The sequence below is a fragment of the Oryza glaberrima genome, chromosome 1, assembly GCF_000147395.1.
Source record: "Oryza glaberrima chromosome 1, OglaRS2, whole genome shotgun sequence".
NCBI lineage: Eukaryota > Viridiplantae > Streptophyta > Magnoliopsida > Poales > Poaceae > Oryza > Oryza glaberrima.
The window spans coordinates 34,277,045-34,295,216 of record NC_068326.1 but is presented as its reverse complement, the minus strand read 5'-3'; the positions used below and the strand labels follow the sequence as shown (position 1 = coordinate 34,295,216).

At 47.1% G+C, this 18,172-nt stretch overlaps 2 protein-coding genes across 2 annotated transcripts; both read left to right on the top strand.

Annotated features, from left to right (window-relative positions):
• Positions 1–8,017: 8,017 nt before the first annotated feature.
• LOC127774320 (dof zinc finger protein 4-like) lies at positions 8,018–9,558 on the top strand. Its single transcript, XM_052300549.1, has one exon. The coding sequence runs from the start codon at positions 8,307–8,309 to the stop codon at positions 9,294–9,296; it is 990 nt and encodes a 329-aa protein (XP_052156509.1). The 5' UTR covers positions 8,018–8,306; the 3' UTR covers positions 9,297–9,558.
• A 6,728-nt stretch (positions 9,559–16,286) lies between these two features.
• LOC127774314 (E3 ubiquitin-protein ligase PUB23-like) lies at positions 16,287–18,168 on the top strand. Its single transcript, XM_052300539.1, has one exon. It carries the CDS (start codon positions 16,486–16,488, stop codon positions 17,707–17,709), a length of 1,224 nt encoding a protein of 407 aa, XP_052156499.1. The 5' UTR covers positions 16,287–16,485; the 3' UTR covers positions 17,710–18,168.
• The last annotated feature ends 4 nt before the right edge of the window (positions 18,169–18,172 follow it).

The window sequence follows — 18,172 nt, the reverse complement described above, 5'->3', positions numbered from 1 at the left end:
CTCGACGCAGGGCTAGGATAGAGCTAGTAATCATAGCCCCCGCACTTTAAGCAAATAATCATTTGAATGGATGAAGCGAATACAAACTTTTTGTACCAAGGGAGGCAAGCCGGCGCGCGACACATAGGTACCGCGGGACCGCGAGGAAGAGATGGACGAGAGATAAATATAAGCAACAATAATTTTATGCAAACGATTATCTTCGCGCGAGTGTGAGGACTGAACTTTCTATAGCCAGCAATCTTCGCCTGCGATCAAGCGAAGCTGAGCGTCGTAACCAGCCGACGGGGCCAAAGCCAGCCGCTACGGAAGAGCTAGCACAGGGGGTCCCGGGCGTCGACGGTACCTAGAGCTCGACGCAGGGCTAGGATAGAGCTAGGAATCGTAGCCCTCACACTTATAGCAAAGAATTGCTTCTATGAATGAAGCAAACACAAACCTTTAGCTCGAAGAGGCCCCCCCACCATGGGTTCCGAACCATCATGGAAAGCCTGTGACCACTTAGCAAACGAGGTCAGGTTCCCACGAGCCCGTGTCCCCATGCTACACATTCTGTTTGTTCTTTCCTTTCGGTGGCCTCCTTCCAATCTCTTTTCCTTCTACATGGACGACTACTTTCGCACGAGTGTGAGAGCCAAAAACTCTAGAGCCAGCAATCCCCATCTACAGTTGAGCCAGGCCGGGTACCGTAGCCAGCCGGCAGGACCAAAGCCAGCCGCTACGGAAGAGCCAGCACAGGGGGTCCCGGGCATCGACGGCACCCGGGGCTCAACTTAAGGCTAGGATAAGGCTAGAAAACTTAGCCCCCACACTTAGCAAAGAATCGTTCATGTAGATGGGAGAGAGGTTGGGCTCTTACCACCGAGGGAGCAAACAAATGCGCAACACACGGGTGTCGCAGGGCCATGAGAATAGAATGGGGGAAATAAATATAAGATTTGAAGCTAATGAATTGAAAAATTGAAAATACTTGAAGCTTGAAAGGACGATCAGTTGAGCCGGGCCGGGCACCGTAGTCAGCTGGCGGGACCAAAGCCTGCCGCTACAGAAGAGCCATCACAGGGGGTCCCGGGCTTCAACGGCACCCGGAGCTCAAAACTGCAAGAGTCCTCCCAGGCTCATGGGTCAACCCCGCGCTTGGCCCTTGAGGGCCATAGGAAGACGTTCGCCATGACCCGGTCGCCACCCCTCGCCGCCTCTATGATTGCCGTGCAGAACTGGAGGGACTCGGAGGGGTCAGCGCCATCGTCGTACTTCTCGGTGAGGCAGGGCTGGAGCTTTGGGGGGCCCTTAGACATTCCAAAGACTCGCCACAAAGACCTAGTAGCCAAGCTTACCTGGTGGGGATGTGGGGGGCCTTGCCCCCTGCCTAGGGTGACACGACACTCCTGAGGATGCTGCACCTTCCCCCGTAGCGGCGGCGCGACACTCACCACACTGGCGCTCGAAAGAACCTCAAAAATTACAAACGCGCCCCCTACCTGGCGCGCCAGATGTCGGAGAATGAACTCCTCCACCAGGGAACCGTGAGGCCCCCTTTGTGAGTTCGGCTGGGGGCAGCCGGTGAAATTTGACGGCTTGGTGAGCGGAGCTGTGTGATCTTGAGGGGGTTAGGCCTCTCCAAGACGATGAGACAAAAGAGGTTTATACAGGTTCGGGCCGCTGAGAAGCGTAATACCCTACTCTTGTGCATGATTGATTGAATGTAGAACACAAGTGCTTAGGGTTGCGAGACCCAAGCGCCAGTTCGCTCGGAAGTCCCCCCTCCACCACTAGGCCTGGACCTCCTTTTATACCTCAAGGGGTTACCACATGGGCCCAACAACCTAACCTAGCTCCGGTGGAGAAGTATTATAATCTTTGCATTAAATGCATGTCTTGTCTCTTGACTTGGGAAGCCAAGCACACGTCGTCTTGATGATGGGGCCTGTCAAATCTTGCCGCCTGACACGGGGGGTGCCCCTGTCAGTCACCATTTAATGGGTGAAGACTTCTGGGCTCCTATTACACCGGGAAACGGGAGCCTTACTTTGACCAGAGTGGGAGACCGACTCCGGCTGGGATAAGAGGATGAGAACCTCTCACCATCACTATTTGATGGGACATGTCAGGTTGCACGCCGCCTGACACACAAGCAGCGCACAGGCGCACTAGCCAGTCCCATCGGTCATTCGACCGGTCACAGACCGGTTGAGTGCACTGCACGCCGCATTAAATGCGGCGTAGCGCGACTGCTCGGGACGCCTTAAATGCGGGTAGGTGGGTACCTGGAGGCGGACACCTAACCCACCGTACGTGGTGACCTAGAGAGGGGGTCGGGGGAGCCCGACCCCTAGTCACGGGAGGGGGGCGGTCGCCGCCCGACCTCGGGCCCGATCCCCCCTCGGGGGGGGGGGGAGCCACGTGGCGCCTGGGGCGGCCTTCTCCCTCTAGTCTCGGCCAGGGAGTGGCCGCCGCCCTACCTCGGGCCCAACCCCCCTCGATGGAGGGCCACGTGGCATTGGAGGGCAGCCTCCTCCATCCAGTCTCTAGGAAGGAGTGGCCGCCGTCCTACCTCGGGCCTGACTCCCCTCGGGGGAGGGCCACGTGGCATCGGGGGGCAGCCTCCTCCGACTAGTCTTTGGGGAAGGAGTGGCCGCCACCCCGCCTCGGGCCTGACTCCCCTCGGAGGAGGGCTACGTGGCATCAGGGGGCAGCCACCTCCCTCTAAACCTGATACCTCCGGGCCCATATCACCGACAAAGGCATAACAATTAATTGATATAGTAGAAGTTTCCAAAAAAATATGAAATTTTTTTATGTAGCCTCCTTACATAATATAGAAGTGTGTATATTTCAAGATTTTTATTTCGCGTGTATTATTATTTTTTGGAAATATAATTTATAATTTATATACTAATAGAATACTCTTGTGTTAATGTCCTTTCACATAAATCATCATCCATATGCTTTATAATTCTTTTTTATGGGGTTACCTCTTTCATATATATGCTACATAATAATTTAAAAAAACAAGAAAGAAAATCTTAAAATATACACACACACTTCTATATCTTAAAATATACACACAAAAACTTTTATTTTTTTAAAAAATAACTACTAGTGGGTCAATCAAGTGTCAACCCTTATATGACTTGAAGGGTATTTTAGTCATTTCCTTAAAAGTATCTACTCAATGATACATTGTAATTTTTTTGACAAAGTCAATGGTGTATTATAAATGAAGGTAAAGTATATGACAAATCGTGGAATTAGAGTAAACTTAGTGGTATAGAATAAATTCTCTTAAAAAATATGTAACTTTAATCTTATTTGTTTTCCATTTAATAGATTAATCTAGATGCATTGTTACGTTTACCTGAGAAACTCTTTTCATTCCTTAATGGGATATCCCTTATTTTTGTATGACAGTCAAATAGTAGTAGTTATTAACAAATTTTTAAAATCGAATGACAGATCAATATGAGATATGTTGTTCCAGAAACACATAAATTCAAATTCAACATATAAAATTAGAGCTCCTCATTACTTTTGTCAGAGCGAGCTCATCTTGTTGCAGCTATCTCATCAGCTGGATCGCTTGCTCGCGCAAGCAAGTCAAATTTGTGGTTGATGGTCCGTGTTCCCCCTTAATTGCGTATGATTAGGGCCAAGGAACGCTCATGCATGCCACCGGGCCCGTACGACGTACCTCAACGAGCCACATGGGTGATCAGCACCGCGCAAGTCGACCGGTACGTACGTCCATCAAATAAACGTTGTACACGTCCGGCCGGAGTCGGAATGTACTCACTGTCGCCATCAAAAACCACTCCGACCAGCTAGCTGCCCTACACGACAGATCGCGATCGAGAGAGGCTGGGCCACGCAGAGAGACATCGGATGGTACGAGGCAGTACCAGTAGTAGTAGGCGGCGATGGCATGGCAGGCATGTCACCGTGCAAGACTCGGTCGAGCGTGCGCCGTGCCGTACGTCGCAGAGGCGCCGTGCGGGTGGCGGGGGGAGGGGGGCGGATGGAGGGCGGCAGAGTACACACCACCAGGCACACCAGTGCGCGCTTGTCCGGCCGTGTGTCTTGGCGAGGTATGATTGGGCGAGGGACCGGCCACCGACCTGTCAAAACGTCAATCTGTCATCATCTCGCTGTTGTCTGTGTAGCCTGCAGTAGCCCTGTACTGTACTGTTGTCTATACGTACTTTGGACCACCTTGCATGCATGGGCGCCGTTGTTAGTTCGATGGATCAGGGGAAACAAACATAAATAGGACCCGGTTTTGCTGTGGAGTCCCCGAGCACAAAACAATTGTCATCATCAAAGAAAAGAAGATACCCAATTAATAAACCATTCCTTGAATAGATATGCCTACTAAGTATTTTCTTTTCAAATATAACAATCTACTATAGGATTAGACACACCCTAATACAATAAATTTGTACTAAGGATAATTCTCATCCTATACTTTTTTTCGCGAGCACACTTCTCATCCTATACCATATTGCTATATTGTAGAACACAGGAAGTACAACTTAAGCAGTCGTATCACAAGATTCGAATGTGGATACCATCCTTGAGGGAATATCCTCCTGTTTTGTGCATGCCACTCAGAATTTATTTAAAAAGTTAAAAAATGATAAGGTAGATCAATATGAGATATATCACTTTACAAATATGTAAGTTCAAAAATAACTTATACAATATAAAATTGTGTTTCTACTTGTATACTCCCTCCGTTCCAAAATATAAGGCACAATCACCTTAACCCAAATACCAAGAAATAATTATTATCGTCTTGTAGTTTGGATCATCCTAATAAATATAATGCATGCATCCAATAGGATTATGTAACATGAGAGTGGATGATTTTAAAAAATAATAATTTAATGGAGAAGATGTCATGGTTAATTGCATGCTTACATGCATGCCTTATATTATGGAACATCTAAAAAAAGTGGTTGTGCCTTATATTATGGAATGGAGGGAGTATGTTGAATTTAAATTTGTATGTTTGTAGAGTGTTATATTTTATATATTGATCTACCAAACATTTTTCAATTTGTTATCACTATTTTGATGACATAAAAAACAAGGAGATATCAGCTTAGAGGATGAAAACACTTTCTCATGATTCGACTAAAGACACATATCCATATGAGTATCATAAACAATATTGTAATTATGGAGAGATCAAATTGATCTGATGCTTTATTTATTCTAAAATATAAAATTTGTATGTTTTTCAAAATGTATCGAGACACTTTATCGAACCAATTCGGCTAGCCAGCTTTCCCTCAGGGTAAAAAAGAACAATAATTCGGCTAGCTATGAGGCCCTGTTGTAGCAGGCTGGGCACCGCCATGCCACGCATCACTATGCACCAACTAACCGTGGAAAGAATCATCGAAATTCTTTCGACGTGCATGGAGCGATAAAATGCGGGAACCATTGGGTTGTCTGCTTGCACCTATCAGTTCTCGTACTGTAAGCTGGACGTAGATTTTTTTATTTATTTTTACTACTGTCATTTCTCAGTAGAACTGTCATTTAATTTAGACGTGAAACGGTGGAAGCAACGTCCTTCGATCAGGAGCACATTGGTTGTGGCATCATTATGCGATGACATGACACGACTACTGTAGCAACTTAAGAGAGACTATACTGCACACAATCTCGGCTTGTTAGGGGTACGTAATCAGTTGGGAGCTCCCTAATCTCTTTCTTAAACCCCAAACTAAATTACATATTCACACTGCATACAGGTCGGCCCGATTCTATGCGTCGCAAACTCGCATGCACATGTGCAAGTAACCCGGGCGCGCGTATCCCAAGTCCCAAAGCGCGCCAACCCGCTATGCAGCTGGATCTGGTTGCAAAAATTAACTTGCGATCGAGCGGGTGCGCGCGCGCGCGCGTCGTGGTCCGGTGGCCGTGATGCGCGGTTGCGTCGCGAGAGCCTAACCGCGTGTGAGGAAATCGCGGTTCCCACAGCGTACCCGTCGAACGACGGTACGCCGCACGCGACGCATCGATCGAGAGGGGAGTGTATAACAAAATGGGCGTGAACGATCCCGAGGGATTTGCGTCCCTCGCACCCCACCCCCGGCACCGCGGGGGGGCCTGGGGTTTGCACGTGGCTGGCCAGTGGGGCTCTCCCCCCGCTACCGCGAGCTCGCGCGCGTCACGGCACACGGCCTCTCTTCCCGGCTATGTACGGCGCTAGGAGCAGCCGAGCAGCCGGCCGTGCGCGCGCGCCCACCGCAAGGGGCGTGCCGCCAGCCCGTGCCATCGATCACTTGGGCGCAACGGCTCCGTGTTGCACCGACCACGCTAATAATTGGCTCGCAGTATAGTCATGCACCTTATATTCTTATTATTCTATCAACTGGTGGACTGAATTACTACTAGCTAAGTACTTTTTTCTAAAGCAAAGTACAAATATTTACGCTCATACGCTTACACTTACCCCTATAAACGCACACATATACACCCTATCCCTATAAGTACCTGAGATACTTATCGTGACGTCGTGAATCTCTCAATTTCTTTAAAACACTTCAACCATCCCACTCACTAAGCCACAGTCAAACTTGACACAGTCTTCAAAACTAATATTTGATTTTAAATTTTCTCATATATTATAATGTTTATAGCAATAAAATTATATATTATAATGAAAGTAAACATAAATAACAATCCAATATTGTTATTTTCATCAAATAAATTTGAATTTATAATAATTATTTATTGGTCAAATATTTAAAAAGTTAAATATTAAAATATGTGAGCGCCGTAGTGAGTGGGACGAAAGGAGTACTAGTAACATGTTCATGGGTTCTAACGTATGGGATAGGCTAGGAGAGCGACTGAAGAACAATCACGCAGAGCAGATGTGTGTTTCGCACAGTGAGGAATGGGGTGAAAGGAGGACGAGAACAATTCCACTTTTACACTAGTAGACATATCATAAAGGTTGAATTTTTTTTAATGTGTTTGACTACTTATTTTTTATCAATAGATATTTGTGCAAATAGACAAATATATTAGACATGCTTAAAGTGCTTTTGATGATACTCCCTCTTTACCAAATTGATCATCATATAATGAAATCCAAAATTTCTCAAATTAATCATCATATAAATCCCATGGACATGAATTTCATCGAATATAATTAATGTAGCAAGGGAGAATGTGTGCATGACAATGGTGTAATTGGCGTGGTGTTTTAATCAATGCATGCATTATAGGAAAATGGTGTGCATGATGTCTTAATTGATGCGATTTAAATTATCCTTAGTTTTGGTGAATAAACATATAAAATAATCAATTTGGGATGGAGGGAGATCTTTTTAAAGATAATTTTGATGATAGATTTAGCTGTATTCTTTTATTTTTTTTCCTAATTAACTAACTAATTATATAAATATTGTCAGTCAAAGTTTTTAAAAAATAACTACATCACATATTTAAAAAACAATGATATTTAAGAAATAAAGGTAGTAGTAGTATTCTTTTTAATTTCTTTTGTTACTTGATCTGTTTTTTGGGTTAAGGCTTGTTGGGCTGCCTTTTTACAGCTGCTGCCTTGCAGCCAGCGGCCAGCTGCCAGTTGATTCTTGGCTCGGCTAATGCAGCCGAACAGGGCCTTAATCCACAATCAACACCGTAGCAGCTTTTATAGAGGGTAGTTATTTCGAAATTTTGCACGAGAGCAATTGAGATATAGGAGTATCAGTCCTGTGTGCCAGTATAAAACTGTAGACTGAGACAAGATGCACAGGGTTGAAGCTCCATTATTTTCCAGATCGACGCGAAAATTTGCCATGTACCAATGTCCTTTGATCACTAGCACAGTGGTTGTTGCGTCATTATGCGATAATAAGACTACTGTAGCCACTAAGGAGGGACTGCACAAGCACAGTTTGTTGGGGGTGATTAATTAGGAGCTACTCCTGCCTAACCTCATTTCTTTAACCCCAAATTAAATCCTACAAATAGTCTCACTACAGCTCGCCCCAAATCGATCTATGCTCTGCAAGTCTGCATGCAAACTCACATGCACATGCGCCAGTAACCGGAAAAAACTCCCACCCTGTGCTACTAGTAGCTCACCCTGTGATCCATATAAAAACCCCACCACCTCCCTCTCCCTCTCCCCCTCTCTTCCCACCTCCATCAATCAATTCCTCTCGCGCCACCGATCGATCGAGCTGAGCTAACATCTCACATCACCATATATATTCTTGGCCGCAAGCGAGCTAGCTATCTCTAGCTTGGAGGCTGCCGATCGCGATCGAGCCGAGAGATCGATGTTGTCGTCGTCGCACCACGAGGCGATGCTGCCGTACGCGCCGCGGCCGCCGTCGCTGCTGGTGGATCGCCGGTACAAGCAGGGCGCCGAGGCGGCGCCCAACTGCCCGCGCTGCGACTCGCCCAACACCAAGTTCTGCTACTACAACAACTACAGCCTCAGCCAGCCGCGCTACTTCTGCAAGGGATGCCGCCGGTACTGGACCAAGGGCGGCTCGCTCCGCAACGTCCCCGTCGGCGGCGGCTGCCGCAAGAACCGCCGCGGGAAGTCCTCGTCGTCGGCGCGGTCGGCGGCCGACGCCGTCTCGAGCGGCCGCGACGCGGCGTTCGGCCACCGGTTCCCCGGCCCGGTCCGGCCTGACGTGGTCCTGGAAGGCATGGTCGGGAACCCGGCGAACCCCGGCCAGGCGATGCCCGACGTCGCCGCCGCGGCGGACGGCTCGACCATCGACCTCGCAATGCTGTACGCCAAGTTTCTGAACCACCCGCCGACCGACGCCGGGCTCGGCGCCGTCACGCCGGAGTCGGGAGGGCACGTCGACGAGGCGTTCGACACGTTCAGCGCGTCCAGCGATCTGAGCCCCGGCATCCTGGCGGCGGCGTCGGCGCAGTTCGACCCGAACCAGGACGGGTTCGGCGAGTGGTCCAGTCCAGCGAGCGGCAACGACCCGACGAGTACTGCAACCACCGCAACCACCTCCATGCTGTGCACGGACGCGAGCGTGCAAGCCGCGCTCGGCGAGCTCAACTTCGCCATGGATCAGAGCTGCTTCGACTCGCTAGGTTTGCCCACGGACGTCGCCGGCGCCGGCAGCCTGTCGTCGTGGTGCTCGATCGTGCCGAGCTTGTCGACATGGGAGGAGCCCAAGTACGACTCGTTGGATTCGTTTCCCGACGACGCCATGAGCCTCCATGAGTGCATGATCGGCGCTCCTGATCATGATTGGAGCGTGGATTGCCAAGGATTGGAGGCTCTTTACATGCCATAAATATATATACGATTAAAATTTTTTCTTCTAGCTAATCGATCTCATGCTATTCTTGCGATTGGTTTGTAACTTTTTTTCTTTTGTTTCTGTTTGGAAGAACTACATATAGAGCTATGCTTGTTTTGAAGAGGGAGAGGGTGAGCTAGGTGCTAGATCACTCATGTGAAGGGAGTAATTAAGGGTAATTGGTATACTTGTGAGATAGAGCCAATACAATAAAGTTTGAAAAATATTTGATTATATGGAGTAGTGATGTTATAATCACAAGTTTTATGTGCAGGTTCAACTTCAGAAAATCTTCTGCTGAAGCTAGCATTGCGGCAGAAGTCCTTTTTTTTCCCCCGTTTTACTGTAGCTGAAGTTGCTTATGCATGTATTTCGATATATGCATATGTGTTCTCAATGATCTAGCTAGCAGAACATGAAAAGTAGAAGAAAGATAGCAAGAACTATTTGAAATTACGAGACTAGCTTGATATGACAATTTAACAGCGCAATAGTCAGTAGAAGAAATGGCTATCGATCGATGAAAAAAAAAATCCAAATTCTATAGATCTAGTAGCTTATTTTGGCGGCATCTTCACTGTGAATGAATAGTTTGCATGTACAGTTCTTTTGTATGTGGCTTAACAAGGGAAGCAACTAATACCTTGCATGGCAAGCATTCCACAGTGCATGTGTCCCTTGTCTCCCTTGTGCTCGGTCGAGATTGTTAGTCAAACAAAAGCAGCCCAATTAAACTCACAGGAGAGTAGTAGCTGCCATTGCCTCATTGGTCTCGGCATGACTGCTCATATATCTTGTTGAAAGATAGAGATTGCTCGTCTGGATCCACTTGTAGTCACTCAGTATCTTTCTAGATTTTACAGCCAGTAGAATGTTATCTGCATCATCACGGTGTTCAATTAAACTAAAAGGCTAATGAGCTGGGTTAAATTAATAAAAGACTAGCTAAGTCAAGCTGCCACTTCTTATGTCCTATAAAGACCATCCAGCTGCACATTCAGTACGTGATTAAGGCCAATTCTGCAAAATGATAAAAAAAGTAATCCCTGTGATTAATTCATATGGATGCATAGTGCATCACTGCTGTACCATTGAACTGTTGCTGTAAAGTGAGTTGTGTGATGATCTTCAGAATGAACTGTACGTCCTTGGGTCCCTGACAAAAGTGGTTAAACTTAACAAAATATATGCACTTGCATGATCCAAATGTGGTTAGTTTCAACTGTCAAAAGTAGCAATGAAATGCATGCATGCAAATACATGCAGTTATCAACAACACTACTACTAGATGTATAAAAAGTACAGGTATACTGTACCAGAATTGCATTGACCAAGGCAAAATCGAGGATTCGAGGGTGCATGGAATGCAGAAGTACCGGATACTGCTCACTGCGCTACCCGTGCGCGCAATATTTTACAGGGTCAACGCCTCACACGCACGACGGATGGATGCATCGGCTCGGCGCCATGGATGGATTGCGTAGGGGAGAGAGCTCGACTACATGCATGGCCGCCCTCAGTTAACCTCTCGCAGTCGCAGCCTCATGCTTGGAATCCACTGCTCGTCTGACTTGTGCATCAGCAGCAGTAATGATCAACCTTGGGAGCTCCCCTCTCTACAGAATTCAGGGTGCCTAGGGCCGGATGCACATGGCCGGGTCTGGATCCGAGAGAGAGGAGAAGAAGAAGAAGCTGGCCCATGATCCAAGGAGGGAGCTACTCCTAAAATGCTCATGATCACCATTGCAAGATATCCCAACCGATCGATCTCCCCTCCTAGCCCTAGCTTACCTGTAGTATCAAATTGTACTCGAACGACGTAAACAAATGGCCATATCCTCCGTCAGTGCGTGCAGGGCTTGTGGTTTCGCGATGATAATGGGATAGACCACATGGGACTAGATCACATTTACAATTTCACATTCACAAAACCGCATGTATATATATGCATGTGAGTAATTAACCAGCCAATATGAGTTGACATTCCAGGTAGCAGAATTGTGCAGAATTAATTATTATGATCTTTCTATCTAATTATGGTTCTAATATTTAATTTTTGTGTGTTCAGTATTTACAATTGGAGCAATTAAATTGTAAGAGAAGATGAAGAGAGGAGGTGATCACTGATCAGCACTAGGCAGTAGAATTGGTATATATGTTGCAGTCAACTCGGTTGATTTCAACTCTTAGACTGAATATAGTATGCTAATATACCTCGGCAACAGTAACTACGGGATTGATGCATTCTTTCCGATGCCATCGATCCATGCATTTTGCTGGCTTCTCCACACGTATACGGTGCCTTATCCTTGCAGCAGCCTAGCTAATGACGCCATCTAAGCAGCATCATTTGCATTAGTAAATCTTCCAAAAAAATAACCATCATAGAAAACTACTCTTACTTGAAGAGTTGACTACGCACATTCACGCATGCTCCAGATCAAAATCAAGACACAGTTTCTTTCACCTTCCTTTAATCTTCAGGTCTTTGCAGTTGCAACTGAAGTATTACTGGGATAATCCTGTTGTTTAATTTCACTTCTGGAATGTAAATACGTACAGTGGACAGTGTCATGATTACACTCATCAAATTGTTCAGGCCTTCAGGGACAGTGGCATGGAGGCTAGGTACAACGTGAAGACGAAGAACTATCCCGTTGGCCACTGGCCGGACACACTTGACAGAATTGCTGGGAATTGTGTTTACGCTGCGCGATTCTGTCCATGAAAAGCGTTTCCTTGCTATGGATGCTTGCGTGGAGTAGCTTTCAAGGGTGTCTTTGACTAGAAGAGGTTGATTGCCAGTCCTACTCACTTTCTGGAGGCCCAATTTGCGGCCTCATCTACAGATGGGCCAAATTTAAACTGAACCATATTTGTAATTGGGCTGGTTAACACGTTGTCCCTGTGGTAAAGCTGGTCCATTAAGGCTCACTACGATTCAGGCCGCCATTTACGTAAAGTTTTTTGGGCTTTTGTCATCAGCATTCTCACGATTTATCAAATGTAAGTACATAATAGTTATGGTGCAATTGTATTGTAACTTGCGTCATTTGCATGTAATCACAACGTAACATGTATGTAGCTTTCACTTAATTTTAAACCATTAGGTTTATTACTCCAAGATTTGTTTAAGTTGGAAAGAAAAAAAATCATAGTGCACGTGCGGACGAGGAGATTCAGTCTCGCGACCTCCGCTTCACGAAAATAGCGTGTTAGCGTGGAATTTTTTTAAGTTGCATACAAATTGTACTGCAGCTAAATGCAAATTACAATATAATTATACTATGACTACTATATTTACATCTGATTATTGAAAAAAATATATAGCTAGTTCGAGATTTTTGAGATTATGATTTACTGCTACAAAACAGATGAACAAATGGTTGCTTTTCTATTAAACTGGTAATATAACCATGTATTGCAATGGGCCATACCACTAAAAATGGGCTAGGGCCTAAGATGTGGATCTAGCATAAAGTGGAAATTTCTTTTTATCCAACCACATTTCCTCTCTTCTTTCCCCTGTTTTCTTTTGCTATTTTTTATCTTTTTTGTTATGGAGCGCGCAATAAGCACATTTCCTTTTGTTTTTCTCTAGCATTTTTTTCTGGAATGTGCGCTGCACAAGATGGGAAGGGGTGCAGAGGAGAACGACGATGTGTTTTTATAGTAGTAGAAAAAAAAATCCTATTCGTCAGGCGTATTTTTCAAGAGAGTGGTTGTGAAGACGTCTAGTATTTCAAAAACAGCTAGAGAAATCATTAACTGTATGTTTGACATTTGCAAGGGAGTAGTACATCATTTGATGGAGTGGCCCCGTACGTAGAGCCGTACTGCAATTTGCAGTGTGCTACTTCTATCTAAGATTGCGAATCAATCGTGAGAAAACCAAAAACAGCACAGATGATGCACCAAAAAGTACACGGCTGGTTCAGCGGCGGCGCTTCGAGGAGGCACCGACGTGTACCAGCCTTGGGCCATCCATTGCGACAGCGACGCACTTTAAAGAGAGCAAGGAGACCGGTCAGCTCTTTTCCAGGCTAGCTAATTAGCTGAAAACCAACACGAGTACTGAGTTTTTCACATGCTGAAACAATGAAACAAACGGTGTGACGCCATTGATGGTGAAAGGTCAATGCCGCGAGCGTTGATCTCACCACCTAGCTAGCTGCTAAGCTAATCGATAGACTGGTAGTAGTACCAGTCAGATTACTGCTAAGCATGCATACATACATCCTGAATTAATGAAAGGTAATTAGTTAAGAAAGTGGAAATGGCAAAAAGTAAACGACGTCGGCGTCAGACAAAAACATATTTGCACCATCCACCGCATGGAGCCATTTGCTATTTCAGACAAAAACTCGTGCCAAGCACTTGAATCAACCTGAATTAGCCAACCATTACCGAACCGAATCAATGTTCAGTTATAGCAGGTCAGTTCGGTTTTTTAACTTTTTACCGCTGGGTTAGGCAGAACAAAGGTAGCGCCGAATTCTGATATTGTACACACTACCGGTGGTGCCTCATCGATTATAACAGTATCAGCCACACATGTACAAAAGCTTACTCCAGTTAATTAGCAGTAGAAAATTGATGGAATTAGAATCTTGGTTAGCAAAAGTCAAACACTTCTTTTATCGATCGATGTGGATGATCAATTCCTCTGAATAATGTTATCGTTGACATTGTGTAAATGTACCAGATGGATCTAGAATCCAACGTAAACGTACCAGTGACATGATGCCATGATGGAGAACAACATGCAAGGTTAGGAGGAAATGGTCTCTCATGTGTTCTGACAATAGCCTTAATTAATCGCAAGTGACAGATATACATCAGACGAGGCTTTTCTTTTCTGAAAAATCCAAAATAATATATCTACCACTAGATTTGGCAAAACGGTGGACCAAACTCCTGGTTGAACCTAACAATTAGGTCAGTTGGCAATTTTGTTACTCCTTCACTCACTAATTACTCCATTGGAAACAGAAAATAACCCTAGCTAGTGGTCCAATTAGGTAATTGGGTCCAGTTCTCAAGTTCCAATTGGAGCTAAGAGTTACTAATCAATCACTACTATATATGTAGCCGTTTTCGAACGCTAATTTGGTAGCTTTGGTGACTTGGAGTACCGTGATTCCATAAGTTGGCCTACAAATTAACCTAGTGGACATCGCTTTCTCATTTTCTCTCTAGTTGCTACAAGGATACAACTGGTAGAGTGCAACCAATTCACTGAATCACGGATCTGTTAATACAGAAAAGATCACTTTTCCCCTCAGAAAATCTTTGGTGTCACATCAACAAGAAAGATCATGTACATCACCTGAAAGATGAATCCAGAGAAAGATTCTGAAGATCAATGATTAAAAAAAACCCTCAAGATGACAGATAAGAGCTGATCATATTAGAAAAAAAAAACTCAAAATGACAGATAAGAGCTGATCATCTGTTTAGATCAGGTGAGCACTAAAAAAGAATTGAGGAATTAGTTGGTCAAGCACTCAAGCCCTCAAATAGGGCACCTAATACGAACAGGGGCGCGCACATCTCAAGAGAAACGGAACATGCAGGGCACCGGCAAGGTCAGAGATCTGAATAAACAAAAGTGTTAACAGTGCAGAGCCAGCGCTAATCGCTAGGCTTCTGACCGGCTCGTTTTGTTAATTAATCTCGGAAATTTTCCAGGTCAACCAGTGGAGCCTTTTCCCACTGTTCCAATCCATCAACTGAGAGCAAGTATAGTAGTAGACTATAAGCCGGCTAAATGCTGAGGTGGAGGAGAGAAGAGAAGAGAGAGAGGAGAAGCGGACTGTAAACTTACAGCCGGCTTGACACAAGAACCAATAAACTCTGTGAGAGAGACAAGTGGGCCTTATATTAATTGTGAAGAGCTAACTATTATATGGGTAGGCTAAGAGAAGGCTACAAAGAACCTTATAGCCAATAGGTCGGCTATATTATTAGCCTTGATCTGACTAGAATAGGTTACTTTTGCAAAAGGAGACCTGGGATTGAGTGAATTATGGGAAGACTCCTCCTGGTGTTCTCCGAGGAAACTGGAGCAAAGGTCAAAATGAGAAATAATATTGGTTAGTAGTTACTGATTGAGGATTGATAGCAATTGTGTGTGTACTGATACTGTTTCAAAGCAAGGACTATTCGTCTTATATGAGGAAAAGGAGAATTTTGTAACTGAAGGGACGGTGATGAGTTTCTATAGTCGACGCGCGTCATTTTCAAATAAAGAAGTCCATTTATCACTTATATGCAAAATGGGCAATCCATTACCTGGGTGATCAAAGTAAGTTAGTGTCACATCATTCTTACTTATCTGGCAATAATTTACAATTAATTGATACCTTATTGCCTTCTATCATAGCATGGCAACTCGTCATGTGGATCAAAATTCTTCAATCTTAAACCTCTTATTTGTGGTGCCATGAAGTTAGAATAGTTGTACTAAATCTTCAAAATTTGGAGTAGAATTTTAAGATAAACGTGTCCCGAATAATCAACGCCACAAAAGAAACTTAAGCATTGTACAGTTTTCTTTCGAATATAATCATACAAAATAATAACCTTTGATCTTACTACAGACTAACCTTTGATTTTATGCACAAGACGTTCACATTGAGCTCCCAATTTCCCAGTGTCATCTTTATACTTTTTCCAAACCATCAAAAGTCAGAGGAAACCTTAGCCACGGAACGCTCATGACCTCACCAAATTAAAGTCAAACCGAAACTCAAAAGCCTCTCCTTGTGAAGGAGGAAAGGGAGCTAGTCCCCCCAAATTAAAGAAACCCAAGGGACTAAAACGCAAATACAGCACCCTCTGACCCCAACCGCGAGCGACGAGTAAACAAAGCGCGGCGTAGCATGTGATGTGGTGCGACGCGACGCATGTGAACGCCACTAGACGAATCCCCCGCGCCTTAAATTAAAACCGCGACCAAACCAACGCACAGCCGCGCAACCTCCGCGACGCGCGCGTCTTCCTCTTCTTCCTCCTCTTCTTCTCCCTACCCGCAGCCGCAAGAACAGCTACGACTCGCGAACGCGCACCACCGCGCGCCACCGCCATCTCGCGGTATATATTCTTGGCCCTCGCGCGCATTCCGGTGAACAAGTGCGTGGCGTGGCGATCGGCTGGTGCACTCCTACTACTGGTGACGGATATGGCAGCGATGGCGAGCGCGGCGGCCGAGGTGCCGTCCTACTTCGTCTGCCCGATCTCGCTGCAGCTCATGCGCGACCCCGTCACGCTCCCTACGGGGATCTCGTACGACCGCGCCGCGATCGCGCGGTGGCTCGCCGCGCCGGGGGCCCGCCGGACGTGTCCCGTCACGCGGCAGCCGCTCGAGCACGGGCTGGAGCTCACGCCCAACCACACCCTGCGCCGCCTGATCCAGTCGTGGGCGGCCTCCGTCTCCCCCGGGTCGGCCGTGGACGAGGAGGTGGCCGCGCTACGGCCGGTTTCGAGCGACGAGGTTGCGTCGCTCCTGTCCGACGCCGCCGCGGCGCAGGTGGGCGCGCTCAGGAGGCTGCGGGAGCTGGCGGCGGAGTGCGAGGATAGCAGGGCAATGCTGGAGTCCCAGGGCGGGGTGTTCGACGTGCTATCTCGCGTCGTGACCAGCGGCAGCGCCTGCTCGACGGCGCGGGAGGAGGCGGTTGGTGTCCTCGCGTCGCTCCGGATCCCGGAGCAGGAGCTGATCGGCGTCTCGACCAGGCACGGCAACCTGGCGGAGTCCCTCACGGCCGTGCTCCGCTCGTCGAACCTCCAGTCGCGGGCGCACGCGGTGCAGCTCGTGAGGACGCTCGCCGACGCGGTGGTCCCGGCGTGGGTGATCGGCCTCAACGCGGAGCTCCTCGCCGAGGTGGTCGGCGTGGTCCGCGACCGCGTCTCGGCGCGGGCCACCAAGGCGTCCCTCCACGCGCTCGCCGCGCTCTGCCCGTACGGCCGGCACCGCGTGAAGATCGTGGGCGCCGGCGCGGTGGCGGCGCTGGTGGAGCTGCTGCTGGATGAGCCCGAGCGGCGCGTGTGCGAGCTGGCGCTGGCCGTGCTGGACCGGCTGTGCACGTGCGCGGAGGGGCGCGCGGAGCTGGTGGCGCACGCGGCGGGCGTGGCCGTGGTGGGGAAGAAGGTGCTGCGGGTGTCGGAGGCGGCGAGCGAGCGGGCGGTGCGCGTGCTGCGGTCGGTGGCGCGGCACGCGGCGACGCCGGCGGTGCTGCAGGAGATGGCGCAGTGCGGCGTGGTGGGGAAGCTGTGCCTGGCGCTGCGGTCGGAGCAGTGCGGGGTGAAGACCAAGGAGAAGGCGCACGAGGTGCTCAAGCTGCACTCCAGGGTCTGGAGGGCCTCGCCATGCTTGTCTCCCAGCTTCTTGGCGCTTTACCCATCATGACGACCACCACTCCATTGTTCATTCTTCTTCTCTTTTTTTTTCTCCTTTCTTTCTTTTTGCTGCCATTTTTTTCTTTTTCCAAATTTACTTGGATCAAGAGGAGAGAACATGATTGTGCCTAGAGAAAAGATATGTGTATCTCAACTGAGCTGTTTTTAGGTTGCTCATTTATTCTTTTGAGGATAATCCCATTTCTTTGGTTCAAGAGACTATTTTGCTGTGTTTTCCTCGATCTTGCATGCTAAATTTCACATAGATCTACACGGATTCAATTTGCACGATCCACTGGGATTAGAATCACTCTAGCTACATCCCAGAGCTAGAAAGAAAAAAAACGAGGAATACAACAAAGACAATAGTAACCTCCATGGAGGAACTTTGCCTTAATGGGATCCTAACCTGAAATATTGTGGATATGCGTAATGAGTGTAATGAGATACGGATACGTATTAGGCAAGTCCAT